The 12,721-nt window shown below is 42.3% G+C and overlaps 1 protein-coding gene across 1 annotated transcript; it reads right to left on the bottom strand.

Annotated features, from left to right (window-relative positions):
* Window positions 1-1,268: 1,268 nt before the first annotated feature.
* LOC309371198 (alpha-1-antitrypsin-like) lies at window positions 1,269-6,733 on the bottom strand. The gene is made up of 5 exons (XM_081913872.1): window positions 6,635-6,733; window positions 5,327-6,032; window positions 4,153-4,423; window positions 2,271-2,421; window positions 1,269-1,623 (listed from the first exon to the last, which is right to left on the bottom strand). Exons 2-5 carry the CDS (start codon window positions 5,994-5,996, stop codon window positions 1,420-1,422), a joined length of 1,296 nt encoding a protein of 431 aa, XP_081769998.1. The 5' UTR covers window positions 5,997-6,032; window positions 6,635-6,733; the 3' UTR covers window positions 1,269-1,419.
* Window positions 6,734-12,721: the final 5,988 nt, after the last annotated feature.

Raw genomic sequence — 12,721 nt, 5'->3', positions numbered from 1 at the left:
AGCACAATTCAAAGTGTTGGTGCTGACCTTTAAAGCCCTAAACGGCCTCGGTCCAGTATACCTGAAGGAACGTCTCCACCCCCATCATTCTGCCCGGACGCTGAGGTCCAGCACCGAGGGCCTTCTGGCGGTTCCCTCATTGCGAGAAGCAAAGCTACAGGGAACCAGGCAGAGGGCCTTCTCGGTAGTGGCGCCTGCCCTGTGGAACGCCCTTCCAACAGATGTCAAAGCGATAAACAACTACCTGACATTCAGAAGACATCTTAAGGCAGCCCTGTTCTGGGAAGTTTTTAACATGTGATATTTTACTGTATTTTTGGTTTCTATGGAAGCCGCCCAGAGTGGCTGGGGAGGCCCAGCCAGATGGGCGGGGTATATATAATAAATAATAATAATAATAATAATAATAATAATAATAATAATAATTAAAAGTCGTTTTCTATAAAGAAGACATCACCATTATCTCCACCCCAAGCATTTGCTGGAGTTACACATTGTCTGCCCTATCAATTTGCTGTTGTTTAGGGAGAGAGCTGTTTAAAAGGTGAAGGCAACGGAGGCAGGCAAATCGTTCTTCCTGTCCCCAGTTGAAGAAATTCCCAAGCGCCGAAATGTTTCAGGCTCCTGTTTCAGCAAAAAAATAACCTTGATTCTGGCTGAATCATTTCAAACAGATCCATTGGGCTGACTCCTTTTTTTCTCTTGCTCCCCCAACCCAACATTCTGCATCCAGGGTTGGCTACAATTGCATCCATTATGCAGAGCATGTTTGCTGCCTCCATTGGTCGATACTTGAATGGCAGTGGTGATGGCAGCCTCGCCAGCTACTCTCCTTCAACCCTTTCTCTGGTGTTTCCCATCTGGTGGAAGACAGAGATGTGTTTACCACATGACCTGGCTTTCACCCGCCCAAACTAGCCTGCAGCCCTGAGGCGTGATGGTGGGTGCCAGTTTTGAAGGAAGATTCTAAGTGTCAGGCTTTTGTTTCTAAAGGGATAACCGGTACCATCTTGCTCCTTGCAACTGGCAGCAAAATATATTCAGCAGGCCCGGATTGATTCCCTTGTTACTTGATCCCGCAGAAATTATAGGGACCTTGAGAGTGATGCCTGGTTCTGTGGAGCTTTTATTTTTTTGGAAGCAGGCATTGTTACAGGATTCAGCATTAACCACTGAAACAGAGATCTCTTTCCATAGCAAGAAACATGCTGCAGGCAACAAATGGTGTAAGAAATATAGTCTACAAGATTACAATATTTTCAAATCATTTTATTCCAGCAGTGATTTGTGCTCATTGCCTTATTTAATTTCAAAGCAAATTGAATAACACTACTGGGGTTAGGCTATTACAAAGTGAGGAAATCCATGTTTTAAAGATCAGGGGAAATTGCAATGGGAAATTTCAATCTGATCACGTACTCATTTTTCAGTTGGGTTCACAATTTTCCCTAAGAAGAGGGCACTGTGTGTTTTCTCTTCCATAATTAGAAAGAGGTAGGGTCTGTTGATCTTAAAGATAGGATTAGGACCAATTCTTTCAAACTGTGGTGAAAACTGTATAGCTGTGACTCCGGCGGCTTCAGTGCCACCCTCATGAATGTCCACGACAGCTTTGTGAATGGCCTGGAGGGAAATAGTGACATATTACTTGTCTTCATATGTGATGGAGGAAAGCCTACCATACCATGTGTGCTGGATGGGTAACTACCTCTGTCTTCCATGTAAACATCCAAAAGTTCCAGGTGACTCTGGGTTCTAGTATTATGAATGGTAAGATCTTCCCTCTTTCCCCCTTCTCCACCTCTATCATGCTCCTTATTTACCTCCATTCTCCCTGCCCCTGCAAAGAAACAGAGAGTTCCTCTACCCCCACAATCCTTTTAGATGCCCTTTTCTGAACTATCATGTCACCTCTCATTTATTTACTTTCATTGTCCCTACTTCTACATTGTAAGCTCTCCTATGGCTCAGTTGGTTAGAGCCTGGTGCTGATAATGCCAAGCTTGCAGGTTCCATCCCCACATGCGACAGCTGCATTGCAGTTGGTTGGACTGGATGATCCTGATGATCCCTTCCAACTCTACAATTCTACAACTCTACAGGTCTACAATTCTATAGGCTGTCGCTTTACCCTCTAATTGTTTCAGAGGGCACAAATAATAATAGTAGCAATAATAATGCCCATAACCAGATCCTCTCTCATGAAATGCCTTTCTAAAGTGCTTGTATAAGACAGCAATATTCAGGGGCAGACCCCCTCACATACTTACTTTGGAAACTTTCAGATTGGGTTCCTCAGTAATTCCAGACAGGTCAGCATTCTTATCGCTAAAGACATCAGTCACACCCATTCTCTGCAATGTGTCTTTGACATCATAGGATCCAGAAATGGAAATTTTTGGAAGGTACAGGTGCATTTCTCTGATTAACACATGGACAGCAAAATCCAAACATTAAATTATGAGCGCAAATAATTTTGTTTAGATTACCTCCAGAAGTGCACATAACATTGGTATGTACAATTAAACAGGGACAAATAGTGGATTTGTATGCTGGTGTATCAATAGCAGGGTGGTTTCTTTGCTCACCTTCTGCTTCTGTTATTTGTCTTCTATAGGAGCCTTTCCTAACCTACTGCCATCCAGATGTTTGAGACTGAAATTACCATCAACTTTAGTTAGCTCATGATGGGCAGTCCAATCTGGAAGGCAGCAGGTTGGGGGAGGATGCACTTTAGCATCAAGGAGGACCATAACTGGAGGAGAAATGGTGGTTATGAAGAACTCACCTCCATACAATGGATTTTTACTTGGAGCCTGCTGACTCAGGAATGTCAGATTTCTATAGCTGAAGAGCCAAATTCTTCATGCAATGGATCTCTGGGAGCCACACCCCTAATATTTCACCCAAAAGCACACTTCAAACTTAATTTGTTCCAAAACAAGACATTTATATTAAAATTTAAAATATAAGCAAATTGGTTGTGTGTGTATGTTTACTGTATATATCGGTGGCTTATTGCAACTTCAGGAGAAGATGATCAAGAGGGTTGAGGCCAAACAACTGCAGACATTTGTAGATGGGACTCTACAATCCCTGCATCTCTCTCCTTTAATTCCTATAGTTCCAGAGGTGTCTTTTATATCACGTGAAAGCTCACATATAATGAGGAATTTAGTGATTAAGAGAATATTTTGAAAATGGAATAAGCTGTCATGTGAATGCTGCCTACGATTATGCTTACTAGATGGATCAATGGTCTGACTTGGGATAAGCAGCTTCCTATGTATCCAAGATAGGTTTCAAAACTGATGATTCTTGTCCTGTACTATAAAGGCAGTGACGCGGATGGCGCTGTGGGTTAAACCACAGAGCCTAGGACTTGCTGATCAGAAGGTCGGCGTTTCGAATCTCCGCGACGGGGTGAGCTCCTGTTGCTCGGTCTCAGCTCCTGCCAAACTAGCAGTTCCAAAGCACGCCAGTGCAAGTAGATAAATAGATACCGCTCCGGCGGGAAGGGAAACGGTGTTTCCGTGAGCTGCTCTGGTTTGCCAGAAGCGACTTAGTCATGCTGGCCACATGACCTGGAAGTTGTAGGCCAGCTCCCTCGGCCAATCAAGCAAGATGAGTGCCGCAACCCCAGAGTTGGTCACGACTGGACCTAATGATCAGGGGTCCCTTTTTACTATAAAGGCATTATCTATAATAAAGGTAGCACTGTGCCAAACCCCACCCACATTCCCCAAAACTACTCATCCCTTGAGAAAGTGAGGGTGTTTCTTTCTGATTATTTCTCATGGTCTGCTTGTAAAACTGGGGTGGGGAATCTCTGGTTGACCATATGTTTTGGACTACAACTCCCATCCTCCTTGACCATTGGCTGTGCTGGCTGGGGCTTATGGGAGTTGTAGTTCAACAATATCTTGGGGGCTATAGGGTCTCCACGCCTGTTGTAAAAGATAGTAAGAGCAAGGGCACAAATCTCCACACTCCATCCTCATGAACTGTCCCATATTCTCCCTTGCTCTTTTTCTTTGGGTGGTGGTGGTAGTTTTGTTTTGCCCTCTCCCCCCCAAATGGCCAAAGGAGAAATGCCATGGAATATCAACTCAACAGCAGCAACATTTTAATGACAGCACACAGGAGACTTACTCATATATGAAGGATCTTTTACATCTATCCAGAAATTCCATGCTCAAGCCATCCTCCACCTGCTTCATTTTCCCTTCATCTGGCAGAATGAACCATGCGCTGGCATCTCCTTTGTATGGAATTTCCACCACTGAGCAAGACAGCTCTTCATCATGGAGGAAGTTGTAATAGCCATTTCGATACATTAGGTTGGCTTTCACAGTTGTGTTTGCATCTACAAAAAAATCTTCTTCCTTTGTAAAGTCAGTGTCGAAAGGATATTTCCAATGGGCTTTGAAGGGAGCAAAGAAAAGAAAAGTTCCAAGAACCGAGTAAATGGATCGTGAAATTCACCAGGGCAATGGAGGACCATCTTTTTAAGCCTAAGGGCTTCATTTTCTCATGGGAAATCTTCCAGGGGCAACATGCCAATGGTGAGTTGGGGCTAGAGGTATAAATGCTCAGAGAAAGACTTCCCCACAGATCTCTCTATCCAGGGAATCAGGAGGTATTGCCACACCTCAAGGACACATTCCTGCCATGCAAATGCATGGAGGATGTGGAACAGGAAGGCTGAGGAATGCAGCCTGGGGAATACAATTCTCTGTGTTGAAGAAAATACAGAGCAGGGCCAGTGGGAGACATGACCCTGAGGAAGGGAGTATGGTCTGGGAAGAGTCCTGAGGAATGGATAAGGAAGTCTGGAGGGATGCATCTAGCTTGTGGAGAAGAGGTTTTCTACCCCTACACTGGTAAAGCAAAGGTAAGCACAGATCACATCTTATTGTCCTTTAGAAGTATTCCTGCTTCCATGTTGATCCTTTGTGATGTTGAACAAGATGAAAGACCCAACACATAAACCAACATAAAAGAATGAGGAAGTCTCCCTGCCCCCCATTTCTTTAATTAAAAAACCCCCTATGATTCAATGCTACGACTTTCATTCTACCTCAGAACCAAAACTCCCCTTAATTACTGGTAATTTTATGACACCTGTCTGTGTGCCTGTATGGCTGTTAATTTGCATCTACAAAACCCTTTTTATTCTGAGGATGCCTGAAGATGATTTTTAATTTTTATTTTATTCCAGTATTGCAATTACAAAAGCCAGTGGCAGAGCAAAGCAGATTAGAAGATGCCTGGAGATTTTTTTTTTTTACAAACTCACAATTTATTTATCTTTCTTTCAACTTACCTTTGAAGAAGATGTAGTTCAGTAAAACCATCACAGTAGTTGGATCGAGCTCATCAACCGCATGGGGTATTTTCCCATGAGTTTTGGCCTGCACATAATCATTTATTTGGGTTTTAGCTGCCGATGAATTCTGGAAGTTGGATGAAAAGGCTTCAGCTCCATACAAGGTTTTGACATCTTCCAGGAATTTCGGAAGTATTTTCAGTGGCTCATCTATGAATAAGGCATTCCCTGTGTTAATCAGGGCCTTGTTGTTTGGATCATTCAGGGTACTGATGAGCTGATGGAATCCTTTGTGTATTTTGTGCTCTTCAGTCTCCGAAAGGTTAAAAGCAAGTCCTTTGTAAATTTGGCTTTGTGTTTCAGATTTGGCACCCAGCGTCAGTGCTGCAAAAGTGCTGGAGATGCTGACTGGAGAGAAGAAAATATTTTTGGCAGGTTCACCTAAAGCTATTTGTTTGTGGAATCTAAATGCAAAGTTGGCATTACTGGGAGCAATCTCATGAGCGTACGTCAACTTCTGACCCTGTTCTTCTTCCACAGAAGGATGTGGGGGTTCAAATATCATTTTATCTCCATGACCCTCAGAGTCCTTAGGCTGTCCTGGGACGTGGTGACAGTGAACTTGGAGAACACTCAGTAGTAAGGAGAGGGAGATTAAGGCCTTCATTCGGATTGGTAAATATTCTTCGACAATGAAAATATCCTACAAACAGTAAAAGAGCCATTTTTAATCAAATTATTCTGTTCAACTCTGTTTAAAGGACAGGGTTTTGTTCAAGAATTCAGCCCACTGGACATGAAATAGTGGGTTGTGCTAGTAATTCACACAACCTATTTCATCCATGGAGAATGTGAATAGAATAAGACATTTCAAAAGTTAGATATGTTGTTTTGGTAGGACAATGACATTTTAATAAAATGTTATTCCCATTTTTTGAAAGAAAAATGGAAATAACATTTGATTAAAATGTCATTGTCCTACCAAAACAACATATCTAACTTTTGAAATGTCTTTTTCATATAAAACATCTTTATGTTTCTGTTTCCTAACATGCATTCTAGAATGATCATAATACATTTAATGTTTTCATTTAAAATATATGTTTGCATCATTATCAAATCATCTTCCGCCAAGTAAAAACCATTTGATCTTCTTTTGGAGACTTGTGAGAAGCGGCTGACTTTTCTTTTTCACGAAAGGTTGGGGAAGAGAGAAAATGGATGAAGACTCTTATACTGTCCTGTTCCCATGCATAGAATTCAATAAAAGATAAACAAAAAAAGAAAAATGCATATCATACTTACAGAATTCTCCAAACGACACTATAACGTGACTCCTTTGTTAGTTACGCACCAGACTTATAGAATACTTAGTCTTCAGCATTAACCATTAAGCAGAACAAACATGGATTATCAAAGGGTACATAGAGCACAATGTGAAGCAATGGATTTTCAAGTGGTCTCTAGACTTTGCACAATGGTATCAGCAGCCAAGATAAGGGGTCCTTTGAATGGCCTACAAACCTGATGGCACCAAGCCATCTTGTGGCCCTGAGTCTCCACTCATACTCTCTCAAGTTTTCACAAATGGAAATAGCTACATTTCCTCAACTCTTTCGGTTTCAGGTCAGGGTGTGGGGATCCTCAGGCCTCTCTGTCTGGGCCCCCAAACTCTCTCCATGCTGCTCTCCATACTTCTCTCCTCACAGGCTGTATTCTTCTCTCTCACCACCTGTTTTCTTGAAAGATTTTGCTTGGCTAGAATGTGTCCATGAACTCTGAATGCATCCTGTTTATCTAAGTGGAGGTCAGAGTGGGATGTAGAAACTAGCCTACTGTACAAAGGTAAAATTTACATTTGTCTGTCTATTCACTTTTCCTCGGTGCTTTTTTTAAAGAAAAAAAATGTGGGTACTTACCATAAAGTTCTTATAGTAAGTGCCACACTTTTAACATTTAACAAAAATTGTGCCAGTACTGCGTGCCCTTGAGTAGGCCCCCACCCCCCAAAAGCACTGCTTCTGCCCGTGCTCTTTCCCATTACTGGAAGGTGGCCGTCAGAAGCTTGCATAGCAGCCAATGTCACCCTCTGGCTGACCAAGGTTCCCATACCCTGTTTTAGAAAGTTACCTCTTTTTAGATAATTTTTCAAAAACGTAAGAACATGAGAATGCCCTCCCTTCAAATGTCAAGGAGATTAAGGACTACATAACTTTTAGAAGACATCTGAAGGCAGCCCTTTATCAGGAAGTTTTTAATGTTTGATGCTTTATTATGTTTTATATATTCTGTAAGCCACCCAGAGTGGCTGAGGAAACCCAGCCAGGTGGGTGGGGTATTATTATTATTATTATTATTATTATTATTATTATTATGCCTGCTGGATCAGTTCAATGGCTCATTGACTCACAGTGGCCAACCAGATACTTATGGGAAGCCCACAAGCTGTCCCAGTGTGCAGAGGTAACAGGATGTCCTGAGAGGTATGCTTTCTTCCAGATGCAAAGATGTGACAGAGTTGAACAGGATAATTTGATGAAAAATAATTGCCTTACTGTCTGCAGGCTATTTTCTTTTTGGAAAAATAGTTACTGATCCCATTGAAGGCCTTAATCTACCTCTCCTTACTACTGAGTGTTCTCCAAGTTCACTGTCACCACGTCCCAGGACATCATAAGGACTCTGAGGGTCATGGAGATATGCTATTGCAATAACTTGTGAAATAGCTCTATCCCTAAACAACAGGTTAATGATAGGGCAAACAATGCGTAACTCCAGCAAATCATTGTGGTGGAAATCATAGTGGCTTTATGAAACATTAAGGCACCAATGAAGCTTCTCTCCATCCAGAAAACAGATTATTTCCTTTCCAAAGGGCACAGACCAGAAATAGTATGTCAAAATGGGAGGGGCATTTCAGCTAGCCTTTCATGGTAGAAGACTGGATTTCTGAAGCAAATGACTGCCATAACTCATATAATTGAAAGTGAAATACTTTATTGTCACTTGTACAACTTGTTGTTGTTGTTTAGTCATTTAGTTGTGTCTGGCTCTTCGTGACCCCATGGACCAGAGCACGCCAGGGACTTCCACTGCCTCCTGCAGTTTAGTCAAACTCATGCTGGTAGCTTCTAGAACACTATACAACCATCTCATCCTCTGTCTTCCCCTTCTCCTTGTGCCCACCATATTTCCCAACATCAGGGTCTTTTCCAGGGAGTCTTCTCTTCTCATGAGATCGCCAAAGTATTGGAGTCTCAGCTTCAGGATCTGTCCTTCCAGTGAGCACTCAGGGCTGATTTCCTTAAGAATGGAGAGGTTTGCTCTTCTTGCAGTCCATGGGACTCTCAAGAGTCTCCTCCAGCACCATAATTCAAAAGCATCAATTCTTTGGCGATCAGCCTTCTTTATGGTCCAGCTCTCACTTCCATACATCACTACTGGGAAAACCATAGCTTTAACTATACAGACCTTTGTTGGCAAGGTGATGTACACCCCACTCTGCTCTCTTAGTCTTAGTTCCTCTTGTTTACTGATGCATACCCACCAAACCCAAAAGTCAGTTGCCCTGTTGTTATCTTTTCATTCAGCAGCATAACAGCCCATGATAGAAGCTGTTCTTTACACTGTTGGTGTGACTAATCATGCTTCTGTATCTTCTACCTGAGGGCAGGAGATCAAGAAAGTGCCGGCCGGGGTGTGAATCATCCCTGAGAATTTTCCTCACTCTCCTGAGGCAACGTTCTTCTGCTATTTCATCCAGTGGATTCACGGGACAGCCCATCATATCTTGTGCTGTATTCGCCACCCTCTGTAGGCACTTCCTATCAGATTATGTCAAACCAGCGTACGACACCAAAGCAATATTTTGTGGCCCAAACTTTCATCTGTACTAATATTACGTCTTAAGAGTATGGTAAACTAAAAGTCTCCAGGCACTGCAGTTGCCCACTCGGGAATCTCACTTGGTGAGGTTGATGTTGCCAGACCTCATGTCACATTTGCGTAAGATATCAGTATGGGGAAACCTTCCTGATGCTATTGGATCCCAGCATCCCTCAGCTCCAGACAGCAGTTTCTTTATGCGATAACAGTAGCCAGGGTCTTGGAAAGCAGCAAAATATTTGAAAAACTAGTCAACATCAACAAAAGACAAATGGCAGTTAAAGTTGTGTGAGTACTTGGAACTCTCCAAAATATAAAATAAAATAAAATAAAATAAAAGAGTTAATATGAAACAACTCAGGAGAAAAGGTTAAAAAATAATGGGATTACTTTAAAAATTACCTAATAAAATATGGTTCCAATAACAACACTTGGCTGTGTTTAGATTAATTTCACAGAAAATGATTTTTTTTCATAGTGTCCGGACAAACAATTAAATACAGATAATTTAAATGCAATAGTTGAGTTGAAACTGCAAAGAGATAGAGGGAGGTCAACAAATTTATAAGGGACTCAAACCACTCTGAAGGTAATTTCTTTTTAGAATTTTGTGTATAGAATATTTAAGTTATGGTTTGTACTCCTTAAATAATGTTGTTTTTGATATATAATTTTCTGTCTTGTTTTGATTTTGTTTTGTTGAGTTTTTATTTTTTATTAATTGTAGTGCTATCTTCTTTTTCATTGTCCTATTTATCTTAGATCTTTATACTATGTATTTTGTACTGTTTTTTTTCTTATCTCAGAATATGTAATTTACGATCAATTTATCCTTTTTATTTTTCTTTGTAAATTTTGAAAATGTAATAAAAGTTTTTTTAAAAAAAGATATCTTATATTTTAATTTAACTCTGCCACCCGCCATTTGTTTAAACGGATTTTTCAAATTCAGCTTTCTCTCACTTTAAGTTACATGTCTGTCTCTGTTGATTGATCACAAAAGTTTTAGATCTGTAAAAACTGGATGGGAGGTGGAGAGGCTTTACCTGTTCATATGTCACTTATGCATCATTTTAAAGCCAGTCTTGATGCCTATTAAAAATTCTGCTTATATATCTCCTTCTTGGCTAAAGTCTTCATCCTTAACCACTTGTTATGAGGTTTTTTTTTGGTGGGGGCAGGTAGGCTATATATCAATACCCTTCTAATTCCTGGATCCAACAAGTGTTAAAATCTACAAGGAGCTTCCTGGTGAGGTAATGGGCCATTAAGGAAACAAAGGGAGTGGCTCTGAGACAGATAGAAAATGGGTGAGCCCCCCTCCCTCAACTGGCTGGTAGAAGGACAAAGGCCAGAGTGGAGCGATGTAAGCTAGAAACTGAAAAGCTGAAGGCTGGGAAGCCAGACAGAGAGTGCCATGCTTGATTTCGGATTGAATCTGAGACTGTGGCTATGGGAGAAGCATAGCCAAGAACATAAGTCAGTGTTTTCCAGTGTGTATTAATCTAAAGTAGTGCCTGGACTAAGACTGGAAACGTTGCAAGGAGCATAAACAATATGACATGTGAGCCAGCGTGGCATAGTGGTTAAGAGCGGTGGACTTGTAATCTGGTGAACCGGGTTCGCATCTCCGCTCCTCCACATGCAGCTGCTGGGTGACCTTGGGCTAGTCACACTTCTTGAAGTCTCTCAGCCCCACTCACCTCACAGAGTGTTTGTTGTGGGGGAGGAAGGGAAAGGAGAATGTTAGCCACTTTGAGACTCCGTCAGGTAGTGATAAAGCGGGATATCGAATCCAAACTCTTCTTCTTCATCATACTTACAGAAGAATCTTCTTTCATTCAGCTCCTATTTTTCTTAGTGCATATTTTCTACCCACCAAATCCCCAGTTTTCATGATTAACCATTAAACAGAACAAACAAGGATTTTCCAAGGAAGGCAGAGAACTAAAATGTGATGCAATTTGTTTTTAGTCTTCTTGCATTTGCGCAAAGAGGCCATGAGGTAAGGGCAGAAGAAAAAGCTTTGAGCCAGGGAAGGTGAATCTGTGTTGGAAGGTGAATAGCAGACATTAATAAATGGCAGGATGTTGATTATTTGGGATATGAAGGGCAAATACACGCTGCAGAGGAATTCCTGGCCTGGCCTATGCAAAATGAAGTGGCCAGGCTAGGGCCATTAAGAAGCAATACAAGGTCATGGAGGGCCATTGGCAGGGCAAGAGAACTATCCTTTGCGCCTTCCCTGAGGTGTGAACAGAAACAGGCTGTTTTGAATGTTGTCAAGGTAATGGTGTGATGCCACAGGAAGAGTTTGGGCCCTTTGGCAGGAGGCTTGGGGAAGCTGAGAAAAGGCGAAAATGACCTTGGCTGGTTGGTTAAAGGCCAGCTGGGAGAGATGTCTTGTACTCCAGTGCTGCACTACTGTGGGGAATAAGCCCCTCTTGAGATGACCATGCTGTAAGATCTGTACTCTCTCTATATGTAGGTGTAAAGGTAAAGGGACCCCTGACCATTAGGTCCGGTAGTGACCGACTCTGAGGTTGCGGCGCTCATCTCTCTTTATTGGCCGAGGGACCGGGTGTATAGCTTCCGGGTCATGTGGCCAGCATGACTAAGCCGCTTCTGGCGAACGAGAGCAGCGCACGGAAACGCCGTTTACCTTCCCGCTGGAGCAGTACCTATTTATCTACTTGCACTTGGAAGTGCTTTCGAACTGCTAGGTTGGCAGGTGCAGGGACCGAGCAATGGGAGCTCATCCCGTCGCAGGGATTCAAACCACTGACCTTCTGATCGGCAAGTCCCAGGCTCTGTGGTTTAACCCACAGCGCCACCCCTCGTCCCTATATGTAGGTGTAGTTGAACCATATTTCTAAAGGAACGGCAGTCTCTGCCGCGTCTTGATACTCATAGGAATACAGACTCTGGGTGAACTCCTGGAAAACCCTGGAATCTTGCCACAGCTGGGCAGAGTTTGGGGGGTGGCATCCAACATTTGTAACAATATGGTATTTCCCACTCACCTCCGAAACAGTTGCAAAATGTAGAATGCCATGTCCAATGAAACTTGTATAACATGCTTCTATTCTTTAGGCTGTGTGTTTTCTCTGGCTTCATGAGGCCAGCAGGAAGGAAGCAACAAGATTTTGATGACTGGGAACCCAGACAAAGGCTTTTTTTCTTACCCTGCTCTTGAAGGTGTAATATTAGGCCTGACAAAAGATGAGGCCACCGAATGTTCCTTTGGTGTTGATATTAGTTCTGACAGTCATTTGCTTCAGAAATCCAGTCTTAACCACCATGAAGGGCGAGGTGAAATGCCCCTCCCATTTTGCCCTATTGTTTGAGGTCTGTGGAATGGAAAAGGCCATCTGTTTCATGGATGTGGAAAAGCCGTCAACATTTCCTTGCCTTAACATTTCTAAAAGCGGTCTTCTATAAAGAAGACAGGGACGTGGGTGGCGCTGTGGGTTAAACCACAGATCCTAGGACTTGCTGATCAGTAGG

The sequence above is a fragment of the Podarcis melisellensis genome, assembly GCF_964234715.1.
Source record: "Podarcis melisellensis genome assembly, chromosome: 1".
Classification (NCBI taxonomy): Eukaryota; Metazoa; Chordata; class Lepidosauria; order Squamata; family Lacertidae; genus Podarcis; species Podarcis melisellensis.
Note: the sequence above shows the minus strand (reverse complement) of the source record. Positions and strands in the feature narration are given on the sequence as shown.